The sequence below is a fragment of the Neomonachus schauinslandi genome, chromosome X (genome assembly GCF_002201575.2).
Source record: "Neomonachus schauinslandi chromosome X, ASM220157v2, whole genome shotgun sequence".
Taxonomy (NCBI): Eukaryota; Metazoa; Chordata; class Mammalia; order Carnivora; family Phocidae; genus Neomonachus; species Neomonachus schauinslandi.
The window spans coordinates 83,385,183-83,408,932 of record NC_058419.1 but is presented as its reverse complement, the minus strand read 5'-3'; the positions used below and the strand labels follow the sequence as shown (position 1 = coordinate 83,408,932).

Here is a 23,750-nt window from a genome sequence, read left to right as displayed (position 1 = left end):
TCCCCTCTTCTCGCCTTCTTAGTTAAAAAAAGGAAAAAAAAATCAAAACATAAAAATAAATAAAATCAAAAGGCCATTTAAAATACAACAAAGAACCCCTCACCCCAATAGTGAAATGTGTATCCAGAAGTCAGTTTTCATAGAGCTATTAATGGCCCATAGTGTGAAGCCCTTAGGGTGGGCACCTATAAGCCACAGCAATGAAAGGCAGGAAGGGACAGGAAGCGGTAGGCCAAAAATCTTAGGACAGGAGGAGGGCCACACTAGACAGGGCTGAGAGTAGGCCTCCTTCCCCCTCAACCAGATGCTGGGGAAGGTAGGCGGGCACCCAGGGATTCCCAATCTTTGCTCACATTCTGTTTTGTGTAATTTCTCCTTCTGTGCTTCCCACTGTAAAGCTTACGTGAGGCCCTTAAATTGCTGGTGAGTGAGGCCCTCAAGACAGCCAGATCTCTGTGGGCAATGGCTGGGCCACGAGCCTTGGGCAGGATGGAGCTGTACAGGCAGCTTCTCTCTGAGCCTTGAGAGGCTGGTTGTGGCGTGGGTGGGTGGTGAGTGCATGATGTCTTTGGAGTCCTTGTACCAAGAGGAATGCAGGCACTTCGTTGGTTCTGTGTGCGGGGAGTGCCTACCTGTGCAAACCATGGAAGGAGAGTGTGGTTGTATAATCACACCTTGCTGCGGGCACCCCCTACTTCTTGCTTTTGCTCCCTAAGGTAGAAGTTTGGGGCCTCCTCAGGGACTCCTAGCTAGTTGGGAACAGTGCTAGGTAAGGGGCAGTGAGAGATGTCCAAGGTAGAGGCTATGGAACAAACTGCTAACTAACTGCTATCTACTTGCTAACGAACTGCTAACAAAGATTGAAAGCACTTCCCATTGTGGCTGGGCAGGGACGGCGGGTCAATCCGTTGGTGGAATTAGAAATTGCTGGGCCCCAGGAGCAGGCTCTCCCTGAGACATTTGAGCTGCTCTTCCCCAAGCTTGATCTTCTCTTCCAACTCTCGCTGTTCGATGATGAGAGCAGATTTCATCTTCACAAAGTGCTGGTAATCTTGGAGCTGGTCCTGAGGCAGGTAGCGGGAGACCATGCCAAACACCAGCTTCTCGCGGCGGTCCACATGCTCCTTCAGCTCCTTGGCATCTGCCAACTGCCCTGTCAGCTGCTGCTTCTTCTCTATCAGCACCAACTGAGGAATCAGATAGACCAATTAAGAGTCATCCCAGTTCCCAGTCGGCTGCCTAACCCACGGCTCCACCAGGAATGCTGCCGCCAACAGCTCCCCACTCTGCTAACTGATCAGTCCTAGATTTCCTGCCCTAAAGTCCACCTTCATGCAAAAGCCCTTCTTTCTTATGGGGCGGGGGAGGGGAGGATGAACACAACAGTGCTTTCTGGACAGGGCACTGTGTATTCACCCCTTTCCATTCCTAAGCTGCCTTTAATCCATGGACCAACACCTGGGTTAGGGTGGGGGAAGGCTCTGACAAAGCGAGCTCATGCCCCTTCCATCCGGAGAAAAAGAATCACCACGACAGTGCTTTCAAAATGGCGCATGTCTCCGTGTCGGTGTACGTGTGTGAGTATGTATCCATGCGTGTATGCTCGTGTGTATGTGCCTCTCATTGTGGATTCCGATTTATATCCCAAACCACTTGTGTGTGGAAAGGTAATGCCCCTTTGGTTCAAGGAATTATGCAGAGTGGCCCAACCTGTGAAACTGATAGACTCCCAATCTCAGCTACTTGGTGAGACCTCGTCCTCCAACTCGGAGAGAGAGTGAGGTGAAATTGCTGCTGCTGCTGCTACTACTCTTCCTACCACCGTCGGCACCAATCCTACTACTACTATTACTACTATTATTACCACTAACACTGATAATACCACCACCACCATCACTACTATTACTACCACTATCACTATCGATACTACTACTACTACTGTTACTACTATTACTGCTACTACTCCTGGCAGGTAGCCCTCATTCAGTGTTTACCCTGTTCCAGGCCCTGTTTTAAGTAATTAATATGGATTATCTAATTTATTTATTTTTTAAAGATTTTATTTATCTGAGGGGGGGAGGGAGAGCACCGAGGGAGAGTGAGAGGAAGAAGCAGATCCCCCACTGAGCAGGGCGCTTGATGCGGGGCTCGATCCCAGGACCCCGGGATCATGACCTGAGCCGAAGGCAGATGCTTAAGTGACTAAGCCACCCAGGAGCTCTGGATTATCTAATTTAATTCTCACAACCCCATGAGGTGGAGGTAGTGTGTTTTTGAAGAAACTGAGACAGAGTACGGTTAAGTAAGTTGCCCACAGTCACACAGCTAATTATTGGTAAAGCCAGAATTTCCAGGCACTTAAAAGCGAGTGCCCACACTCTTAACACTATGCTTTATTGTCTCCCAGATGAGCCAGACTTGAAAGAGGGAGTCCCGAGAAGGAACAGATGGCATTTCCCTCCATCCACCCCTGAGACCCCAACTCTACCTTCTCCTGGTTGGCCTCTGAATCGATGCTGTTGAGAGCATTCTCCACCCGGGCCAGTCGTCCAGAGAGGGACAGCAATAGGTTGACCACTTTGTCCAGGTCCCCGATAAACAAATGGTATTTTTCAAACTCGTTGGATTTACAGACCGCTTTTAGATTGGCCTCCACCTCCTCCCCAAGGGCAGAATTGGCACCGATGTCCTCTAGCAGTCCTCGCTGGGCCTCCCGCAGGACAGAAAGCTTTCTGCCGATGCTTTCAATAAGCTGTATCTAGGAGAAATCAACAAGAGAAGGCAAAGGATGAGAATGGGGACTGACAGAAACTGATCTGTGCCTATAACCTCCGTTTTGGATGGAGGTTTCCATCTGGAAACAGATGGCAGGCTCTACCCGTCATCAGAAACAAAGGAAACCCGAGCAAGTCATGAGCAATTCCAATTTTCTGGACAGGCGCCCTCTCTCCCATCTATCTCTTCAGATCTGGTAGGAATCAGTCACCACCAAACTTCCTGGCATCAGATCAGTGGTACCCAGGGGCTAGTTCTCATTTGCCAGATGTAACTTAATAAATACTGGCTGAGACCATTTAATAAACAGGAATTGGAATGCTTGTGAAAGCATGGGTTGGAAAAGCATCGTCATCAAGTATTTGCCTTTGACTTCATTGATTCTCCTTCAATCCACTGAGTTAGGTCTTGTGTGCGTGGCCCTGTGCTGGCCCTTCACCCCCCTCCATTTGGCTTTTGAGGCCTTTTGGATAAGACTGAGTTCTGGGGCGCCTGGGTGGCTCAGTTGGTTAAGCGACTGCCTTCGGCTCAGGTCATGATCCTGGAGTCCTTGGATCGAGTCCCGCATCGGGCTCCCTGCTCTGCAAGGGGTCTGCTTCTCCCTCCGACCCTCCCCCCTCTCATGTGTTCTCTCTCATTCTCTCTCTCTCAAATAAATAAATAAAATCTTTAAAGAAAAAAAAAAAAAAAAGACTGAGTTCTGAAGTCCCGACGACTAGGTTTGACTTCTAGTTCTGCCACCTTCCTGGCTGTGTGTCCTTGGGTGGGTTTCTTTGTGGAGTTCACTCTTGATCTGCGGAATGGGCATAATTGTAGGACCCACTTCATTGAATGAGATGATGCATGCCATGGACTTAGCAGGGACTAAGTGTTTAATAAAGGCGGGCCACTAGGCTGTCACTCCGCCTGGCCCCACCCTACCATTCCAGTCTCAAGGCTCTGAACCTTTCAGGATTAGCTCCTCATTCCATCTGCATTTACAACCCTCATCCTTGTGCTCCTGATTTGCTTCATGCAGTTCTACCTGCTCTCCATCTCTTCCTTCACTTTGGCTATTTCCCTTCTTTCCTCAGGGCCCAGCTTTGTTCCCACCCTCCCTGCAGGAAGCTTCTGCCTCCATACCCCGTCTCTCAATGATCTCTTTCTTTTCTGAACTCTCCTGCCTTTCAGAAATAGAACGCTAGAGTATAATTTGAAGTTGTTCATTCCCTGTTTCACGTGGGTGCATCTGATCCGTCTCCTACTGATGATAAGTTTCTTTTTTCTTTAAAGATTTTATTTATTTATTTGAGAGAGAGAGGGAGCACAAGCAGGGGGAGTGGCAGGCAGAGGGAGAAGTCGGCTTTCCGCCGAGCTGGGAGCTCAATGCGGGGCTTGATCCCAGGACCCTGGGATCATGACCTGAGCCGAAGGCAGACGCTTAACCAACTGAGCCACCCAGGTGCCCTGATGATAAGTTTCTTAAGGGAAAAACTGCTTGTGTCTTCTGATCTGTCTCCCCTCTGAGTGTAACGAGTTCTGGAACCCTACTCACAGGAAGGTAGTGTGGTAGAGCGGCCGTTTGGAGTCAGAGATGCCTGGATTCCAATTCCCACCCCCTCCAAACTGTGTGACCTTGGGCAAGATACCCAATCTCACAGAGTCTTCTGTTTCCTCATCTGTAAACTGGAGACGCTTCTCCTCTCCTCCCCAACCCTGCCACCTTGGTGGGGGTTAAATGAGATCATAAAGTAAAATGTTTAGTATTGTGCCTGGCCCCTTAAGTGCTCAATACCTATTTAGGGCTGCTGCCGCTGTTGTTGTTGTTGTTGTTATTATTATTACCAGGCACGCTGAGCTAGCAGAAGCTTGTCTGGTGCACAGTCCTAACAAGAATGGAGCCGCCCCAGGTTGCACACAGCCTTTGCATTCAGCATGGCATTGTGGTTAAGAGCATGGACTCTAGTGCCAGACTACTTGGGTTTGAACCCCAGTTCTGCCACAAAGCACCAGTGTAACCTTGAGCAAATCACTCAGCCTTTCTGTGCTTCAATTTCCCCATCTAAAAAATGGGATAACAATAGCACCTACCTCATAGTACTGTTCTGAAAATGAAATGAGTTAATACAGTTTACACACTTAGAACAGTATCTTGTATCTTGTATCTTGTGTATATATACTGAAGTATGCTTCAGCGTGTATTTGTTCTTTTCCTAATTTTTTTTTTAGAGAGAGAGGGAGAGAGAGTGCACGTGAGCTGGGGGAGAAGGGCAGAGAGAGAATCTTAAGCAGACTCCATGCCTAGCGTGTAGCCCGATGCAGGGCTCGATCTCCTGACCCTGAGATCATGACCTGAGCCAAAATCAAGAGCCAGATGCTTAACTGACTGAGCCACCCGTGCACCCTGCTTCAGGGTTTGTTTTATTATTATTCACACTCAGGCACTCTGGGACCACAGGCTTGTCGTTTTCTAGCATGTGCTCCTTTCTAGTAGTTTATTTAGAAATGTCCAAGGAGAAGTGTCCAAGAAATGTCCCAAGAGAGCCTGCTCTGGGTCCAGGGCCTCGTATCTATTTCAGAACTGGCCAGAAGTCAGGAGATCACTATGATCTTAAGTCTGAAGTGTCATCAGTTTACATGTAAGTAAAATTCTAAAACTCACTGGGAATCAGGGATCAATGATATGAATGAGGCAATACAATTAGATGCCAAGAGGCTTCAGTTATATCCCTACCCTCTGCTCTCCCAAACAAAACTCAATGCCAGGGACAAGGGAGGGCTGGGGGCCAAATGATCAACTTGGAAAATCACCTACCCACCCTAGCTCTTCGGTTCCATCATTCCATAGATCCGGAAGGATGCAAGTGAAGAGAGCCCTTTGTTTCTTGGCACCTGCCTTTGCAACCTGAACTTCAGTCCTGGGGAAGTGTACTGGATAGAGCTAAGGAGTCATCACAGACCCAGCTAGAGCTGAGTTGCTTTTCTAGGATATTGCAAATTGGTGACCTTCTTCACCTGTCTTCCTCAGACAAAAGCTGTCCTAGCTCCCCCACAATCACTTCAAATCACTACCTGCTGTTCCGTGCTTTGCCATTTCTGATCATTTTTCTCTTTTCCTGCTCAGACTCTTATTAGGTTTGCTCCTAATAAAAAGGTCCTGAGTAAGCCAGGAGCAGCCTTGCCACGCTCAGGGAACACAGAATCCAAGGAGGCAGGCATCTGGATCAATACAACTTTGATACCACCATGCTTCCAATTCTTTCCCTGACATTTTGCTTCAGATTTGAAAGTGGTGGGGGGTCTCTGGCAAATGGCCTCCAGCTTTCCTACAGGTCATGTCCTGAATGAGAAGCATAGGCAGAGGAGCAATTTACATCGAGTTCAGATGTTCACAAAGTGGTAAATTAGGCCTTTGGGGTTGCCATGGAAACCCTATTTGCTTACAAAATAAAATGGGTAAGTGCAGGGAGGGCAAAGTGATTCCAGGAATTTGATTAGAAAACTAGCCTAGTGATGCTTACAGGAAGAACGGGGAGGCTTTGGAACAACAACATCTTTTCTATTGCTCATTCTAGTATTTTTAAGACATTATTGATTATTCTTGCAAAGAAATACTAGAATTTACCAGCCTCTAATTTCTCCTTTTTTTTTTTGGCTTAGTCAGTCTATTCCCTCTTCCAGAAAGTTACACAGAGAATACAATCAATGGCTGCTACTGGTTTGAGCTCGCTGGCAAAAACTCTGATGTGCCCTGGGCGGCGAGTTACTTACAAGGCTGGCTTATTTCAGAGGGAAGGCGCGATAAAGTAGAAAGTTAGACAGTTTTGACTTCATTCAAGTCCTGGATCTATTACTAGGTCTGTAACCCTGGGCAACCTAATCCTCTCAACTGGTAAAAAAGGGGATCACTGTCCAGTTGCTTTAAGGATTCAAGAGACACAGTGATGATGATGATGATGATGTTGATGATTTCTATTACTATCACTACTATTATTGGCTGGATCAAAAAGAGACTGGAGTTGCATTTGTGAGGAACCCAGAGAGGCTATTTGATGTCCATACTGAAGAAACGGGGATGCACCAAGTTGTTCCGGAGAGCGTAGAGGGCAGGTCAACCTCCAGACACGCAAACTAAATGGTGAAAATCTAAGGCATATCAGAAAACTTCACCTTTTTTTGAGCCAGTTCGTGGTCAACTTCTTCCTCTCCCAGGCCAATCTCTGCCATCTCGGGTTGGTCTTTCAACTTGTTCAACAGTTCTGCCTTGGCCACAGAAATATTGTAATAAGCTGAGTAAGAGGTAGGGATCCCTGGGGCCCCCGGAGGAGGCGAGAAGTGCTGAAATTCTTGTCTGTAGAAACAAAGAATGACCATTTGAGCACCTCTGTCAGAGACGCTCCTGAACTTTCTGCTTGTTAATCTCCCCATTTGTGAAAAATGGGACCCTGCTTCACCAAAGAGCTATGGAATAAGGAAATGATGGACCAGGAAGCACTTTTGAAATGTCAACGGGCCACATGAAGATTACCCAGAAGCCAAGGCAAGGCCAACTTTGAGAACTTAGAAGGCTATTTTTATGCCCCTGACTTCAACAGGTAGGGGAACTTCTTTAGGGGTGATTTGGTTTGGTCAGCGCCCCACTAAGATCTAGAAAGACTGGCAGGCCCCAAAGTTCTGCGCTTCTGATCTTCCAGGATTCCCCTCAGTTCATGGCCCCGGCATATGAATCCCCAGGGAGGGAGGAAGTGGTAGGGATCTATCTGAGACCTTAGCTATTCATCCTCCAAGACTGTTGGCCTCTCTCCTACCCAGCCCGCACCGCCGCCCACTCCAGCTCTATCTAGTCTGCTTGCTTACAAAGGCACCCCATGGCTTTCCTGGACACTTGCATAATTTCTTCTTTCCTGGTGGTGCCACTCCTGCTTGAAATGGCACCTCCATTGCAGATCTCCCACAGCAAAGAGGTCACCCATGACCTCAGCAGTGGTCACCATGCTGGAGGCTGGGGTTAACACCCCTGCCAGGGACTTGTCACGGCCTACCACATCTCTCATGAGCTCTTCTGAGACTGCCTGTGAGGCAGGCCTTCGGCCTGGGAAAGGATAGCATCTCTCCACTTCTGCCATATCCCCAGTGGCCCCAGCCTCCTCCACGGTTGCAGAATGAAATGGGGAAAAAATGGAACCAGTGGCACCCAGGGGCTTGACAAGTGTAGCGGCAGACCCTGTTGTCTTCGGTTCACTGAAGCCCGTGGGGCTGAGGTGCTGCTTCTCAGAGCCCCAGCCCATGAACGTGAACTGCTCCTGTGGAAAGAAGTAGCTCTGGTTCCACGCTGGCTTGGGTTTGGGCTCTTCTGCCATCGAGGCTTCTGGTCTGGCGTGAGGAAGGAAAGAAGGAGAAATGCTTTAATGTCAGGTTTCAGTGATGGGAGGGGAAAGAATTCCACTCATGGTTCATGCAAGAGGGGGGCCCACCCCCACTATATTCTTGTTGCCTACCAGCCACCCCTACCCTCCACCTGTCTGGGTCACTGCCCCTTTGCTAACCTCTAGCTGTTTGAAAGGAAAAATAGGAGAAACTCATTAGTCATTTTTGCAGCTTCTTGCAGCTCTTAGATAAAGGTCAAAAATAATGGTTAAAAGGCTCCACAGCTATTTACTGATTCATGCTATGCTCTCTCCTAATTCATCACACAAAAGAAACTTGGGCATGCCAATATTCCTCATCCAAGGTATTCATTTTACATGTGGGTTTTTAAAGCTAATAACACTAATAAACGAACAATACTAGCTAATATTCACTCACACTTACCATGTCCTAGAAGCTGTCTTAAGATGTGCTTTTCTGTAGGTGTGTCTGAGTGTGTATGTGTAGATAGAGATAAAAAATTTAATGCTCGTGGCAACCATTTTAGAGATAAGGAACATGAGGTACTGAGAGGGAAAGTGACTTCCCCAAGGTCACCAGACAGTAAATGACAGACCCATGATTTAGACCTATGTGACCTAACTCCAGAATCTCTACTTTTAGCCACTATGCTATACTGCCAAAGGGACAACTTGACATCATATAAAACCTTGCATGTAAGGAATTTTCTGGCTGGACTATATCTATGTTAGCAGACAAGAGAGAATATTCTGGAGGGAATAGGAATATATGAACTTAGGGAGTTCTTATCTATAAGAAAAAATATTTAGGGCATGTGTGAGAGAGTTCTGAGTCAGAAAGCACTGAAAGAAAGTACAGAACTAAGGGGGAAAAAAGGATGTGGCTGTATGTCAGTTATATCTCAATAAAACTGGAAATATTTTTTAAAAGGATGTGCTAATTATAGACTCAGATCGCAGCGGACACAGCCCTGCACCATATCACAGCATATCATCTTAGGCATTATGTCCTAGAGCTCCTGTCCTCATAATCTCCACTAATAGGGCAGGAGTTCCAGGAGATCTATGACAACATAATCTGCATTTGATAATGAACACTGAAGCAAAAATCAGATTCCTTCTGCAGAGCACTGAGAGGAAATGCACAGAGTTCAGAAAGCAAACTATACCTGTACTCGAACCAGAGTTAGGAGACTTAACCAACACTTGAAAATTCCACTAACCTGGTTTTAGATGTATCCCAGCGTTTTGTAACTGAATAGTATGTGGGTTATAGAAATGCTCTGGTTTGACTTGGCTGAAATTAGAATGTCTTTTTTTTTTTGTTTTTAGATTCAAAATCTGATACATCTACCTGCCCCTAACACTTCTCCCTTACAAAGTCTTAAAGCCACTTCCTTCTGGTTAGAACCCTATGCTCTCCCAGGGTCTGGAATAGGATCTTGAGGAGCCCAGAGATCCTGGGAGGATGTACTGGGCACAGTGAGCCAGACAGCCTGGGTCCTGACTACCTGTGATCTTCTGCAGGTTACTTTAGCCTCCCTGTGCCACACTTTTCTCACCTAAAAGATGTAGGACACTAATGATATCTATTTCACAGGGTGGTTGTGAAGATTAAATCCATCAACACACAAAGGTGCTTAGAACAATGCTTGGCACATAGGAAGCAGGCAAAAAAAAAAAAAAATATTAGCTTTGTTGGGAATAATGCTGTTCCTTAAATCTACATCATTCAGAGAGGCACCTATAATTGATTTTCTGCAGCCACAGCTAGCTAGGGCTGTGTGCAAACAGATATTTCCCCTTGCATCCTATAGTCATTAAAAAAAAATAAATCTCTGGAATGAGTTACAAGATCTCTAGTAATAGCAGTTTCCTTCTCTCTGGCCAAGGCGCCAAGGTGAATGGAGGTACATAAAAGGAGGAAGGACTAGGAGGCTGAAAGGGCAAGTCTGGGGCCTCTAACTACGATCGCTGGGACACTCTGCCCTACAGGGGCCAAGAGGGCCTTGTAAAGGCCTGGCCTTTTGCAAGAACAAGATCTCTCTGAGAAGGGCTGCCTAGGATGGCAAATGAAGCGTAGGTTTTAGAGTCACACAGATCTAGCTTTGGAATCGAAGTCCCTTCGTCCCTTATTTTCCTCAGCTGTAGTTTCTGCATCTGTCAAATGGGAATCATCTGTCAAATGGCGCACAGGGCTGTTGGGAGGTTAAATGAAATAATGGGTATAGAACGACTAGTGGTGTGTGGCACACAGCGAATGCTTCATACACGTTCAGCCATTGGTTTATTCATTCTGTCTTCTTAAATGTTAAGTGCCTACTATATGCTAGGTCACCTTCCCTTCTCCCTGCCGTGATAGGGAGCAACCACAGTCGCTTTCCACAAAACATCTTCTGATTACAGTAAGAACGCCCCCCAGCTAGCTGGACAGCTTGAGAAGCAGCCGCGAGGGCTCCGATGAGAGACCCTCCCAGTGGCTAAGAGCTAGCTAGGAGCTAGCTAGGCCCTGTCGCGCTCTGCTTGTGCACCTCGTGCTGGGAAACTTCTCAACTAGTTCCAGATGGCTGGGTGAAGGGTTTGTGGGTGGGTAAAAGACACGAAAACGAGGTACTTCTAATAGCAACGAGTCTCAGGCAAGTTCCTTCTGTAGGAGGATTTAAAGAAAGCACTTACGGGATCAATACCTGCCCCCCACCCGCTGCCCCAGCAGAGTGCGGGCTGAGCTCTGGGCAGGATGGCGGGCAGAGCCAGAGGCCAGAGCTCCTTCACTCTGGAGCCAACAGGACAAGGGCCAGGCACTGTAGGGCATGCGCAGTGGGGCACACAGACACCAACAGCCTGGTGGCCGGGCTACACTCCTGCTCTGCCTGCCCTGCCCGGGCGGCTCACCCCGTCAACTACCACCTGTGGCCCACGGAAGCAAATGCAAAGAGGCAGGAGCACAGGGCTGGGGCAGGGAGGGGATGGAGAGAAAGGCAGAGGAGAGGAGTGCCCTTGACTTTTGTAAGGAACAGAGGGGCATAAAGCGCCCCCCACCCCCAGGAGCAGCTGCGGGGAGAGTTTAGAAGCCCAGGCAGGTCCTAGAGCAGAGGCCGGTCAGGCTGTGAGCTGGCCTCTCATTCTAGAGAGCGAGCAAAAGAAAAAGGCAGGAAAGGGCCTCAGCCAGGCTCTGGGGAAATGCCAGGAGGCAGGGAGGGCTTAATGCCTTCTGGCTCAGGGGCCTGAAACTGATGCATACCTTAAAAGGCAAACTGAGAGATGAGGTAGTATTTTGACAGTGATCGTTAAGAACATCAGCCACAACCATTTACCGAGCACCTACTATGAGCTACACTCGGGGCTCCCTACTTTAGAGAGATGGTCTTCATCTTTACGACAGCCAAGTGGAATGGGTATCATCATGCCCGTTTTCCTGGTGAGAAAAATGTGAGGCTGGGAACAGTTTAATCAATCGACCAAGCCAAGGTCACACAGCTGGTAAACGGTGGAGGTGGAGTTCACACTCCTGATGCAGCCGCCCGGGGGACCTTTCTTTCATAAGCACTTACTTGGGGGGATCAGTGGTCTCCTTCTCTGATGTCCTCCAAAGCCCACCCGCACCGTAACAGCAAGGGGGCTGAGCCTTCTCAGGTTGAGATCCCAAGTGGCCCCTTATTGGAGGCAGGAAATCGCTGGGATGGAGACCAAAGGACTCTTGCTCTGCTGGGAGGCTCTGTGAGCCCTGCCTCGAAGCCTCCAAGTGGCCAAAACCCAGGGGTTGTGGGTGCTCCAGGACCTCTTCAGGATGGAGGGCTCCGGTACCAGCGGTTTCTGAACTGAAATACTGGGGTGGGAGCTCCTCCTCCTCCCCCTCCTCCTCTCCCCCTTCATCCTCTTCTTCCTCTTCTTCCTCTTCCTCCTCCTCCTCTCGCTGCAGCTTCTGCTGCTCCTGGGCTGCTCGGAAGAGCCTGTACTTCTCCCAGTTGGGAGGAGGCGGGCGAGGAGGAGGAAAGGCCTTCTTCCGGGCTCCCAGAGGATCCGGCTGGGTCTCATCAGCTTTGGTAAAGGGCTCCCTCCTATGCTGCCCGCAGGCCCGGGAGCTCTGCAGCTCCAAGCTGATGTGGCTCTCTGAGAAGGCACGGCTACGCAGCGGGCGGGGCATGGAGGCCACGGAGCTCCCCTCCTCACAGGCAGAAGTTTCCTCTGTTGTTTTTGAAGAGTGCTTGAAGTCTCCGAGAAGGTCAAGGGAAGAGATCGCTCGGTAGCTTGACAAGTCCAGTGCCGGGTTCTCAAGGCAAGGATGGGACGGGGTTGCCCACGGAAAGCTAGCCTTGGAATGAGCCATTTCCCTGCAGAACAGCAAGACGGGGATTGTGTAAACCGAGCACGTTGCAGATGGCCCCATGTTTCGGATAACATCATTTCTGTAAACTTTAAGACGGCCATAAAACAATGCAAGCATACGTAGTAAATGCAATCATAAGAATAGTAATACTAACACATAATAGTGATAGCTAACACTTATTAAGTAGGTACTAAATGCCAGGCACTGGTTTAAGTGCTTTCCACGTCTTAACTTAGTTAATACTCACAATGACCCCAGGATGTAGCTCTTATTATCGTCCCAATTTTATAGCCATGGAAACTGAGGTATGGGCAGGTTAAGTAACTTGCTCTGGGTCATAAAGCTGGTAAGTGGTAGTGCTAGGATTTGAACCTGGACAGTCTAGCTCCAAAGACTGGATACACACACTACCTCACTCTGTAGCATGCAGATTGAATGTGCTGTGTACTGGGGCTTACAAGTCTGATTATCCTGTTACATTGTTTTTGTTTGCTTTGTTTTCAATCACGAAAAATTTTAAATATTTAGAGACATACAGAGATTGCTATAATAAATATCCATGCTCCCACCGACTGCCCAGGATTAGCACATTTTAATACTCTGCCATCTATACTTGATGATTTTTTTTAAAAGAGATACATAATACCCTTTGTTTCGCTCCCCACTTCTATTCCCCTGCTGCCTCTCCAGATGCAAGCTGTATCGTGAATTTGACATGCTTTCTGTCTGTGTTTTTATACTTGTACCAAAAGATACCAAGCAGGCAATTCACAAATATCTACAATTTTGGGTTTAAAACAGCTCCTTCTAATGCAATTCGAGTCAGAATTCTCAACAGGAATTTTTAACTATAGCATTTTTTATTAATTTGCAACATGAATTAAGATACAATATATTTTTTAAAGATTTTATTTATTTGAGAGAGAGAAAGAGAGAGAGAGAGAGAGAGAGAGAGCATGAGAGGGTCCGAGGGAAAAGCAGACTCCCTGCTGAGCAGGGATCAGACCTGAGCCGAAGGTAGTCGCTTAACCAACTGAGCCACCCAGGCGCCCGTGAGATACAATATTAAAAAGTATTTTGCTACAGAAGAAATGGGGGTGAGGGATTAGGCATATTATAAAGCAATTATAATGAAAACAGTGTGTTACTGATTAGTAGAACAGAATGAAAACTCCAGAAACACATTGAACTATCTATAAAAACATCGTATATAATTCACCTTCCATAACAAGGAGATAAAGAATGATTTTTAAAAAATTTTTTTTGAGATAACTGCAGAGCAGTGATATTTGGAGCTGCACCCTCTATTATGTACCAAAATAAATTCCAGATTCAAGAGTTAAGGGTATGTGTGTGTGTGTATTTTAATGTGTGTTATATGTGTATACAGGTATATATATTCTATGTTTAAAAGAAAAAACTATCAGAAGATTAAAAAGACTGTCACTTGTGAGGCAAAATGAGAGTCTCATCTTATAAGCAATAGAAAAAAATATCCAAAGAAAGAAGTCCAGGTTGATTTAAATATGTATAAAAATATGCATAAAAAGTCAAACTTCTGTATAATAAAGAGTGACCAAAGTCAAAGGACGGCTCTTTAGTCTCAGAGTATAAAGAGTTAAACCCTCTAAACCAGAAGACCTGGTTTCCTGCTATAGCCTGTGAGCAATCAGCATCATGCTAAGTATTGCCTAGTGACAGGAAATTCCAGCAGTTCAATTAAATCATCAGACAGAATACCCATTCAATAGTCATACTGAAGACTGAGAATATTTCTTTAAAAAATAATCATACACATAATGGTAGCCAAGCTCAGATAGAATGAAGAACCAAATCTCCTTCAGTCGGCTCATCTCCAGTCCCCGTCGTGGCTAGCTCATCACTCGCATGGATCAGAAATTCACCGCCACACGTCCACACTCCCTTCTCATTTGGGCCTTTGCCCACCTATAGTTCCTTAAGATTATAAGTTCCTCCTTGTGTGCAAAGTGTTCCACCTGGCATTTCCTCCAGCCGGAAACAAACAAGGTGGTGAGTGGAGAGTAAAAGGTTGACAAATGCTATCAGGCAGAGGATTTTCCTGACCACGTTATCTCAAATAGAGATGACTTATCCTTCACTATCCTCTTTCCATTTTGTTCTTTCTCAGAACACACATCTCCACTTAGTATTATATCATATACCTACTTTCACTTGTTTAATTTATGCTCCACTCTCTAACTAAAATGTAGGCTTCTTGAGGGCAGGGATCTTATGTGTCTCGTTTATCTAGTACCTAGAGCCTGGCACACAGTAGGCATTTAATAAATTTTGTTTAATAAATGGATTAATGAATAGAAATATCATATGATCCAGTAATTCCACTGGGTATTTACCCAAAGAAAATGAAGACACTAATTTGAAAAGATATATGCACCCCTATGTTCACTGCATTATTTACAATAGCCAAGATATGGAAGCAACCCCAGTGTCATCAACAGATGAATGGATAAAGAAGATGAATGGATAAAAGATGGTACACACACACACACACACACACAGAGGAATATTACTCAGACATAAAAAAGGATGAGATCTTGCCATTTGCAACAATACGGATGGACCTAGAGGGTATAATGCTAAGTGAAATAAGTCAGATAGATAGAAAAAGACAAATACCATATGATCTCACTCATATGTGGAATCTAAAAAACAAAATGAACAAATAAACAAAAAGCAGAAACAGACCCATAAATACAGAAAACAATCTGATGGTAGCCAGAGGGTATGGGTGGGGGCAGAGGGGATGGGCAAAATGGGTGAAGAGGAGTGGGAGATACAGGCCTCCGGTTACATTTGTGAGCACAGCATAATGTATAGACTTCTCAAATCACTATGTTGTATACCTGAAGCAAATGTAACTTTGTGTATCAAGTATACTGTGATAAAATTATAAAATAAATGATTCATGCCAAAAATGAAAAAAAAAAAAAACAACAGCCATGATATTTGTATCGTAACAAAGTAGAATTAAAGGCAAAAATTAACAAACAAGGCAAAGAAGGGCACTATAAATTCGTGGTTAGAACACATGATTAAGATCTAACTACCCTAAATCTTTACATGTCAAATAACATAGCATCAAAATTCATAAAGCAAAAGACATAGGAAATGCAAAGGTAGAAAAAGGGAGCAATGAAATATGAGGCTGTTTCAGCTGATGACAGATGTGACAGTCAAAACTAAGATAATGGGAATATTTAAATTTCTCTATTTTCAAGGGTCCATTGAACCTTTTTTAAATTGACTCTATATTAAGTCAAAAAATGAAAGAAGTACAGACTATGGTACCTAATCACAACATAAAAACACTAGAAATTAGTAACAAAAATGAAAGACAAAAACTTCTAGTACATAGAAAATAAAAGGGAAAAAAGTATTCCCCACTCTAGTCAAAGAAATCTGATCTGAAATTGTAGAATATCTAGAAAATAACAACAATGAAATATCAGAAGCTAGAGAATTTGACTGACTAAAGCAGTGGTCAAAGGAAAAACCGAAGCCATCAATGCTTACATTAATATGTAAGAACAAATTAAAATCAATGAATTAAACACTGAACAAAAAAAGTCAAGAAAAGAGCCACAAAAATAGAGCTAAGCAAAGCAGAAAGAAAACTAATGGCAGAAATTAATACATTGGAAAACAAATGGTAGAATTAATAATTAAAGCCAAAAGCTACTTCTTCAAAAGGAAATATAAAACAATAAAAAAGATAAACCACTTGCTAATCTAATTAAAAACCCCAAATGCACAAAATAAGAAATAGAGAAATAACCACAGTTGCAGAGTAAATGAAAAGAGTAAGAGAATACTTTGCTCTACTCTATGAAAACAAATTAGAAAGCTTAGGATGGTTTTCTAGGAAAACAAAAATTACCAAAACTGCAGAAGAATGGAAATATCTAAGCACACCTGTTACCATAGGAAACAATGTTGATAAATTTGACAAAAAAAGATAGCACACTCACGCAGTCTTGTGTTAATTCTACCAGCCGTAAAGGAACAGACAACCTCAATACTATTTACACTTCCTAGACTCTGGAATCTATTGAGGGAGAAGAGTCCTGCATGATATCAATACGAAAACCCAACAACTAGAACATACATAAAGGCAAACTAGAAACCAGGCTCATCTAAGAATACTAATGCAAAAGTCTCACCATTTTTTGCATTTAAAAACGTAAACATTAGGACATTAGTACATATAAGGAATTTATTAATAAATTACCAACATATATTGAAAGTGCATGTGCAAAAAATTCTTTCTGAAGAGGGTGCATGATCCAAAAGAGTTGGAAGACACTGGTCTGGGATGATTGTTCCTAATCAAAGTGTCTCCTGAGCGAAATTACCCGGAGCGGTTGTTGAAAATGCACATTGGTGAGCCCTACCCCCCAGAAATTGGGATTTAGTACCTCTGTGGTGATGCCAGGGAATCCGCATTTTTAACAACTGCCCCCCACCATACTATGAAACAGGGGTCCAGGGTGAAAATGATGGGAGGGCTGCAGTTTGGGGTGGAGTTTGGGGGGCAGGGTTCTTTGTTCCAGTTAGGTTGGTTTCCCATCTATACAGCCTGTCTTCCAACCCGCACCACACACCTTCCCACCTTCTTTCCCTGCCTGTCTCCCCCTCCTCCACCTCATCTCCAATCTCGCTCTTAGGAAATGCAGGTGGTGGCAGCAAGGTCTCCAAAGGCCCCAGCTGGGCCGATGTCCCGCAGCTGGGGGACAAGAGTCCTGCCGCATGAGAGTACTCAAATTTACCACTCTTTCCTCTTCCCTCCCCAGAGCACAGGAAAGGCAAGGCAAGAGAGTAGAGTGGAAAGAACACAGTGTCCTAAAGACTTGGGTCTGCATTCCAGTAAAAATGTAAAATCGGGCTCCATAACTCAAAAGCTGCATGACCTTGCACACAGTATTTAATTTATCTCAGTTTCAGTAAAATATTTATCTTACAGTGCTGTTGTGAGGATTAACTATATAAAAAGGACCTAGCAACGATGCTGGGTATGTGGAGAGCTGATTAATAATGATAGAACCATGTTTATTGTTAGAACGGAGTGAAGGTTGTGCACTGCATATAGGGACTCCTTTTCACACTGCTCTTAAAAAAGTGCACAACCTTCACTGCTGTATGCTTCGGCCTTGTTCCTTGTTCTCACCAAAGGAGTTGGACTGCACTGTCCCCTGGTTAATATTCAGCTCTGCTCAAGAGCCACGAAACCAGGAGATCTCGGGTCTCAGCTCAGCCACATGTCTGCCTAGCTAGGAGGCCCGAGCTAACCAAGGATTTTAACTTTGGGCTCATTTACTCACTCTTCTCATCTACTAAAAAGGGACAAATAATAAGAGGCAAGTTTAGGTTTAAGAGCAGTGTGAAAATCAAAAGGATTCGATATTCTAAGTTGTCTTATTCCAGTACTAATCACTTATGTCAGCCTTACAGAATTTACCTCTAGGTAGCCAACTCTAGAATCAGTTGGAAGAAACAAACATGCCCTTCTAGACATTTGGTGTCCTAATTCATGGCACTGTGACCTTAACCTGGGGGCACTGGGCTCTGAAAAGGCAACCTGGAAATTGCTATTCTCTGCATCAATCTTAATTTTATTTTTTTATTATTTTTAAAGAAACAGTCTCTTTTTAAAAGATTTTATTTATTTATTTGACAGAGAAAGAGCACAAGCAGGGGGACTGGCAGGCAGAGGGAGAGAGAGAAGCAGGCTCCCTGCTGAGCAAGGAGCCCAATGTGGGACTCGATCCCAGGACCCTGGGATCATGACCTGAGCCGAAGGCAGATGCTTAACGACTGAGCCACCCAGCGCCCCGCATGTTGCATTTTTACTCTGACATAGCCCCTTCCTTCCGGGCACTACAGCTGAAACAAACTGGGGAATGGAAGGCTTCCATTGAAGTGTGTCAGGCTCAAACGAAGGTTACTGGCCTCTCTAGCGGTCCTATCTTTCAAGGGCTCAAGCCGTCTATATGCACAGAAATCCACAACTCCGCTTTGGGACCAAGTGGAGTGGAGTGAAGGATAACGAGTTTCATTAAGGGAAACGAGCTATGGTTTCTTACTTCCTAGTGTGTGTTAGGCACTGCTTTTTGCACTTCCATGTATGTGTTTCTATTAATCTTCACACCAACCCATCATTGCCAGTTGGCAGCTAAGAATCCCGAGGCTTAAAAAGGGTAATTCAGGGGCGCCTGGGTGGCTCAGTCGGTGAAGTGTCTGCCTTTGGCTCAGGTCATGATTCTGGAGTCCCGGGAATCGAGCCCCAAGTCGGGCTCCGTGCTCTGTGGGAAGCCTGCTCTCTCTCCCTCTGCCCCTTCCCACCACTCGTACTCTCTCTCTCTCTCGAATAAATAAATAACATCTTTTAAAAAGGGGTGTGTGTGGTAAATCATTTTCCCAGCTTGTAAGAAGCATTCGTGTCCAGACTGGAACTTGCCTTATCTGACTCCAAGGGCCAGGCATCCCACTAGAGCAAGGTCTCCTAGGGTGAGGCAAAAGGTACTCGCACTGCAGTTGTCCCCAGGTGTCCAGGCAGATATTAGCTCTTTGCATGGAAGCACGAAAGCTAGTGTAAGAAAAGTCTTTGTTGACACCAGCAAGGAGACTACATCTCAAAAACAAAAGCAAATTGCCTGCCAAGTCCTGGGCTGTTCTTCTCTTTTCCTTTTGGCACAGGTTACCTTTTCTTCTGATGAATAGATTTTCCTCTTTTGTTAAAATCTTTTTTTTTTTTGGACTAATAGTGATTGAAAATGAAAACGAATATTTGCAGAGACTGAAAAAAAATCTCCTCCTGCCTCTTCCTCCGCACTTCTGAAGTTTTCTTATTTGGAAATTTTACTTTTAAACTCACCACAATAGCTTGGTATTCCAGGATCTCAGCAGTAAGGGTGCACAGGTCCAGCCCCTCTCCCCTTTCCCTTTCCTCAGCAGCCAAAAGATAAGACTGCTCCAAGAAAACAGCCACTCCCAGGTTAATGCTGAAGAAAATATTTGCAAGATCCAGGAAGTGAGACACAAGGAGGCTTACGCTGGGAGGGGAGAAGGGCCCAGAGGGATTGTTGTTGCCACCCTTTTCTGCCTCTGGGTCCACAGAACTTCAAGTAAGGAACAATTAGTCTGGCAATGACAAATGCAAGTGGCAAGACTCGCCCTGAACCTTCCACATCCCCTGGGAGGCTGGTGCCAAGTGTCCTTTGAAGAGATCAGAGAAGTCCTTGCTTTATTGGGTCTGTCCTGGGTAAAGCCTAGCTCCTCCTCTCCAATGGTCCCAACTTGGAATTTCCAAGAAGGTCTTCCCATAACTCCTCTGGATTTTACATAGTGTCATGGACATGGCGGTAAGGGATGATAATGATCGGTCTTAGGTTTACTGAGAGTCTGTCATGCGTCAGGCACAGGGCTGGACAGTTGACAGACCTGCTTTCATTTAACTCTTGAGACAATCTTCTGGCGTGGGTATTCTCTTGGCCATGTTAGAAATGAGGCTCTGGGAGGTTAAACAACTGGGTGAACACAAAGGGAATAGTGGCCGGAAGTTCCAGCTAAGGTCCATCTGACTCCAACGCCCACACTTTTGCCCATGCAACATGCTGCCTCTTCAGCTTTCAGATAACCTTCTTGAGAGATTTAATAGAAGACATTTTAGGAACAAAAAACACATCGTCGGGGGACCTGGAGGGTCTGACACAAGAATAATTCAGCTGAGGATTGGGCTGGCCAAGGTTATTAAGGATCTATTCGCTGCTATCCAGAGATAATGAAACCCGGGCATGCATCAGAACCACCTGGAGGGCTTATTAAACCACAGGTTGCTAAGTCCTATCCCCAGGATTTCTGATTTAGTAGGTCTGGGGCAGGGTGGAGAATTTTTTTTTCTAACAATTTCCCGGATGATGATGGTACTGCTGGTCTGGGGTCACACTTTGGGATCTACTGTTCTAATCGGTCATTACCTACCAGGTTCTCAACTCATCGGGATATCTTAAGAGGTATAAAGCCATTAAAAAAAAAAAAACAACTTCTCAAAACAAAATTCATTTAATTAACTATATACATACCATCCATGTGACAACTGGGATGAAGATTTACAAAATAAAATAATGGGAATACTGGAAGTCCAAAAAGTTCTGGGAGTCCTGATGTTATTCAAGGAAATTTTGTGCCCCAGCATGGTTAAACTATGGATGGGTCAGGACTCTTGAGTCCTCACGTATACCAGATCTTAATGTACTGACTTTTAAAGACCTAGAATACAGTGGGAAAGACTTAATACCAGTTATAAAGAACATGATTCAGTCTCAGATGGTTTAAAAGGCATTCTTGTTGCTCAATTATTAATGAGAACAATTACTGTAGAGTAGTTCTCTGGGCCGCATGTATTTAACATTTAAGATTTTAACCCTTTGAGAGTTAACCCTAAAGATCCACGAAATGTAGTAACTGGTCATTTTGCAAAGGGTATGAATTTGACTTCCAAGGCATCACAATACCGGTTGAGAGGACAAGGCGCCCAGCAAAAGAGGGAGCCTCGTCAACCGCTTGGCACTGCCATCTCAACATGGCTTGATGGGTCTCTATTTGCTGACAAGGTACACAGATGCAGTCACCATGGCAGAGAGAAAATGTGCTTCTTTATGAATAATGGCACCAAAGTGCAAACTATTGGCAAGCTAGTGCTGGTGACTGAAGTGATAAAACCATCTTAAGAAAGTGATGCTTCTGAGCTAGAAAATACAGTGTTTATTGGTGGGGGTTGGGAGGTGCTATGTTGCAGTGTCAGATTTGGAAATTTGCAGAGGTCTGGTGACGTACACCCTCAGGAATGTCAAAGTTCTCACAGACTTAAATATGCAGATGTGCTGGTTGATTGAGAATTCTAGCAAACAAATTCTAGTTAATAGTGAGGTCAAGCATGTCCCGTAAGTAACACTGTCTGTCATTAGTATGTGGATTTTTCCAAAGCCCTCGATCTTTAACTTCCTGGACCCAAATCAAACCAATCAATCCTCTTCTTTAGATTTTCTTTTTTTATTATACATTCCAGCAACTTGACACGTACCCCCCAAACACCGTGTGTATTCAACTCCAACTATTTACAGCTTACTAGCAGCCTTTCTGAATTTTCTTTGTGTATGGCTACCATCAGATTCAACATGTGATTTAGGATTTAGCCTTTTTGGGGTTAATATTATTACAAATACTCATTTCTGTGCAAGATCCAGTATTTGTATACCTGTCATTGTTAATAGCTATGTTCTGTTTCCATCATAATGATCTATCTATTCAATCGGTAAATCTTTGCCATGATTATAAATAGCACTACTACGAACATCTTTAAACAAATCATTTTTTTTCCTTTTTAGGTTATTTCCTTGGGGGTCTGCTGGGTCAAAGGGTATGAACAAACACTTTTATAACTCTTGTCGCATATTTCTAGATTTTCCTCTAGGAAAACGGAACCAATTTTATATTGCTCCCAGAAATGGTTTCCTCACAGCCCTGTCAAGACAGGGTTTTATAATTTCTGTTGATCATTTCCATTAATTGTTGATAGTTTAATAAGCAGGTCGTGATACGTGGGAGTTGTTTTGGTTTGCATTTCTTAAATTGCTAGTGAGCCCGTACTTTTCCATGCAGTGATTTTACCGCCTTCAGTTTCTCACGTGTAAATTGCCTGCTCAGTTTCCTTGCCCTTTTAGGAAGCCGAATCTGAAAGCCGACCTTCTAAATCTATATAATTCTTTATATTTTTTGGACAGTCAACTGTTATCAGTGGTGCTGACCCCAGACATTTGCCTCATTCTGTTGTTTAGCTTTTTATTATATTTTGTTGTACAAAGGTTTTTCCCCCAACTTTTATATATTTAAAATCATCCATCTTGTCTCTGATGATACCCTCCATTTAACAGACACAAATTTATCTTCTATCCATAGTTGAAAAAAATATGCTATTCCACTGTTTGCTTTCTGGAATTTGCTATGGAGTATTCTAGGTGCTATGGATCTAAGTTAATTATTCTCTGCATTGATACCTAAAATTCTAACATTTATTAAAGAAAGACTGATTTCTTTCCCCAGCTCAGGGGTGCTTCCCGTGTGCTCTATATTCTTAGAATAGCTCGTATCTGTTCCTAGAATCTCTCTTTTTTTTTTTAAATTCGCTGTTTGCCCTTTTTTTTTTTTTTTAAAGATTTTATTTATTTATTTGACAGAGAGAGACACACCGAGAGAGGGAACACAAGCAGGGGGAGTGGGAGAGGGAGAAGCAGGCTCCCCGCTGAGCAGGGAGCCTGATGCGGAACTCGATCCCAGGACCGTGGGATCATGACCTGAGCTGAAGGCAGTCGCTTAACCAACTGAGCCACCCAGGCGCCCGTTGTTTGCCCTTTTTTGACCCCCTATCATATGGTTTTGATAATTGTCATCTTATGACAGGCTTTAAAATGTGATAGGGTAAGTCTACCATCATTGCCTTTTTATTTTATTTTTTTAATTTTTTATTTATTTTTTTGTAGTTTAAATTTTATTATGTTATGTTAGTCACCATACAATACATCATTAGTTTTTGATGTAGTGATCCACGATCCATTGTTTTCGTATAACACCCAGTGCTCCATGTAGTACGTGCCCTCCTTAATACCTATCACTGGGCTAACCAATCCCCCCTCCCCCCTCCCCTCTAAAACCCTGTTTGTTTCTCAGATCCATAGTCTCTCATGGTTCATCTCTCCCTCCGATTCCCCCCACCCATTTTTCCCTTCCTTCTCCTAATGTCCTCCATGCTATTCCCTATGTTCCACAAATAAGTGAAACCATATGATAATTGACTTTCTCTGCTTGACTTACTTCACTTAGCTTAATCTCCTCCAGTCCCATCCATGTTGATGTAAAAGTTGGGTATTCATCTTTTCTGATGGCTGAGTAATATTCCATTGTATATATGGACCACATCTTCTTTCTCCATTCATCTGTTGAAGGGCATCTCGGCTCTTTCCACAGTTTGGCTATTGCGAACATTGCTGCTATGAACATTGGGGTGCATATGGCCCTTCTGTTCACTACATCTGTGTCTTTGGGGTAAATACCCAGGAGTGCAATTGCTGGGTCATAGGGTAGCTCTATTTTTAAGTGTTTGAGGCACCTCCACACTGTTTTCCAAAGTGGCTGTACCAACTTGCATTCCCACCAACAGTGTAAGAGGGTTCCCCTTTCTCCACAAC

General features: G+C 44.5%; 1 protein-coding gene across 1 annotated transcript in view; it reads right to left on the bottom strand.

Moving 5' to 3' along the window:
* Positions 1-862: 862 nt before the first annotated feature.
* The window catches only part of SHROOM4 (shroom family member 4), a 223,845-nt gene continuing 200,957 nt past the window's right edge, over positions 863-23,750 (bottom strand). Inside the window, exons 6-9 of the mRNA XM_021678717.1 lie at positions 11,693-12,472; positions 6,925-7,105; positions 2,489-2,758; positions 863-1,187 (exon numbers count right to left, since the gene is read on the bottom strand). Of these exons, the coding sequence (XP_021534392.1) occupies positions 918-1,187; positions 2,489-2,758; positions 6,925-7,105; positions 11,693-12,472 (1,501 nt within the window). The 3' untranslated portion in view covers positions 863-917. The remainder of the gene's footprint in view (positions 1,188-2,488; positions 2,759-6,924; positions 7,106-11,692; positions 12,473-23,750) is intronic.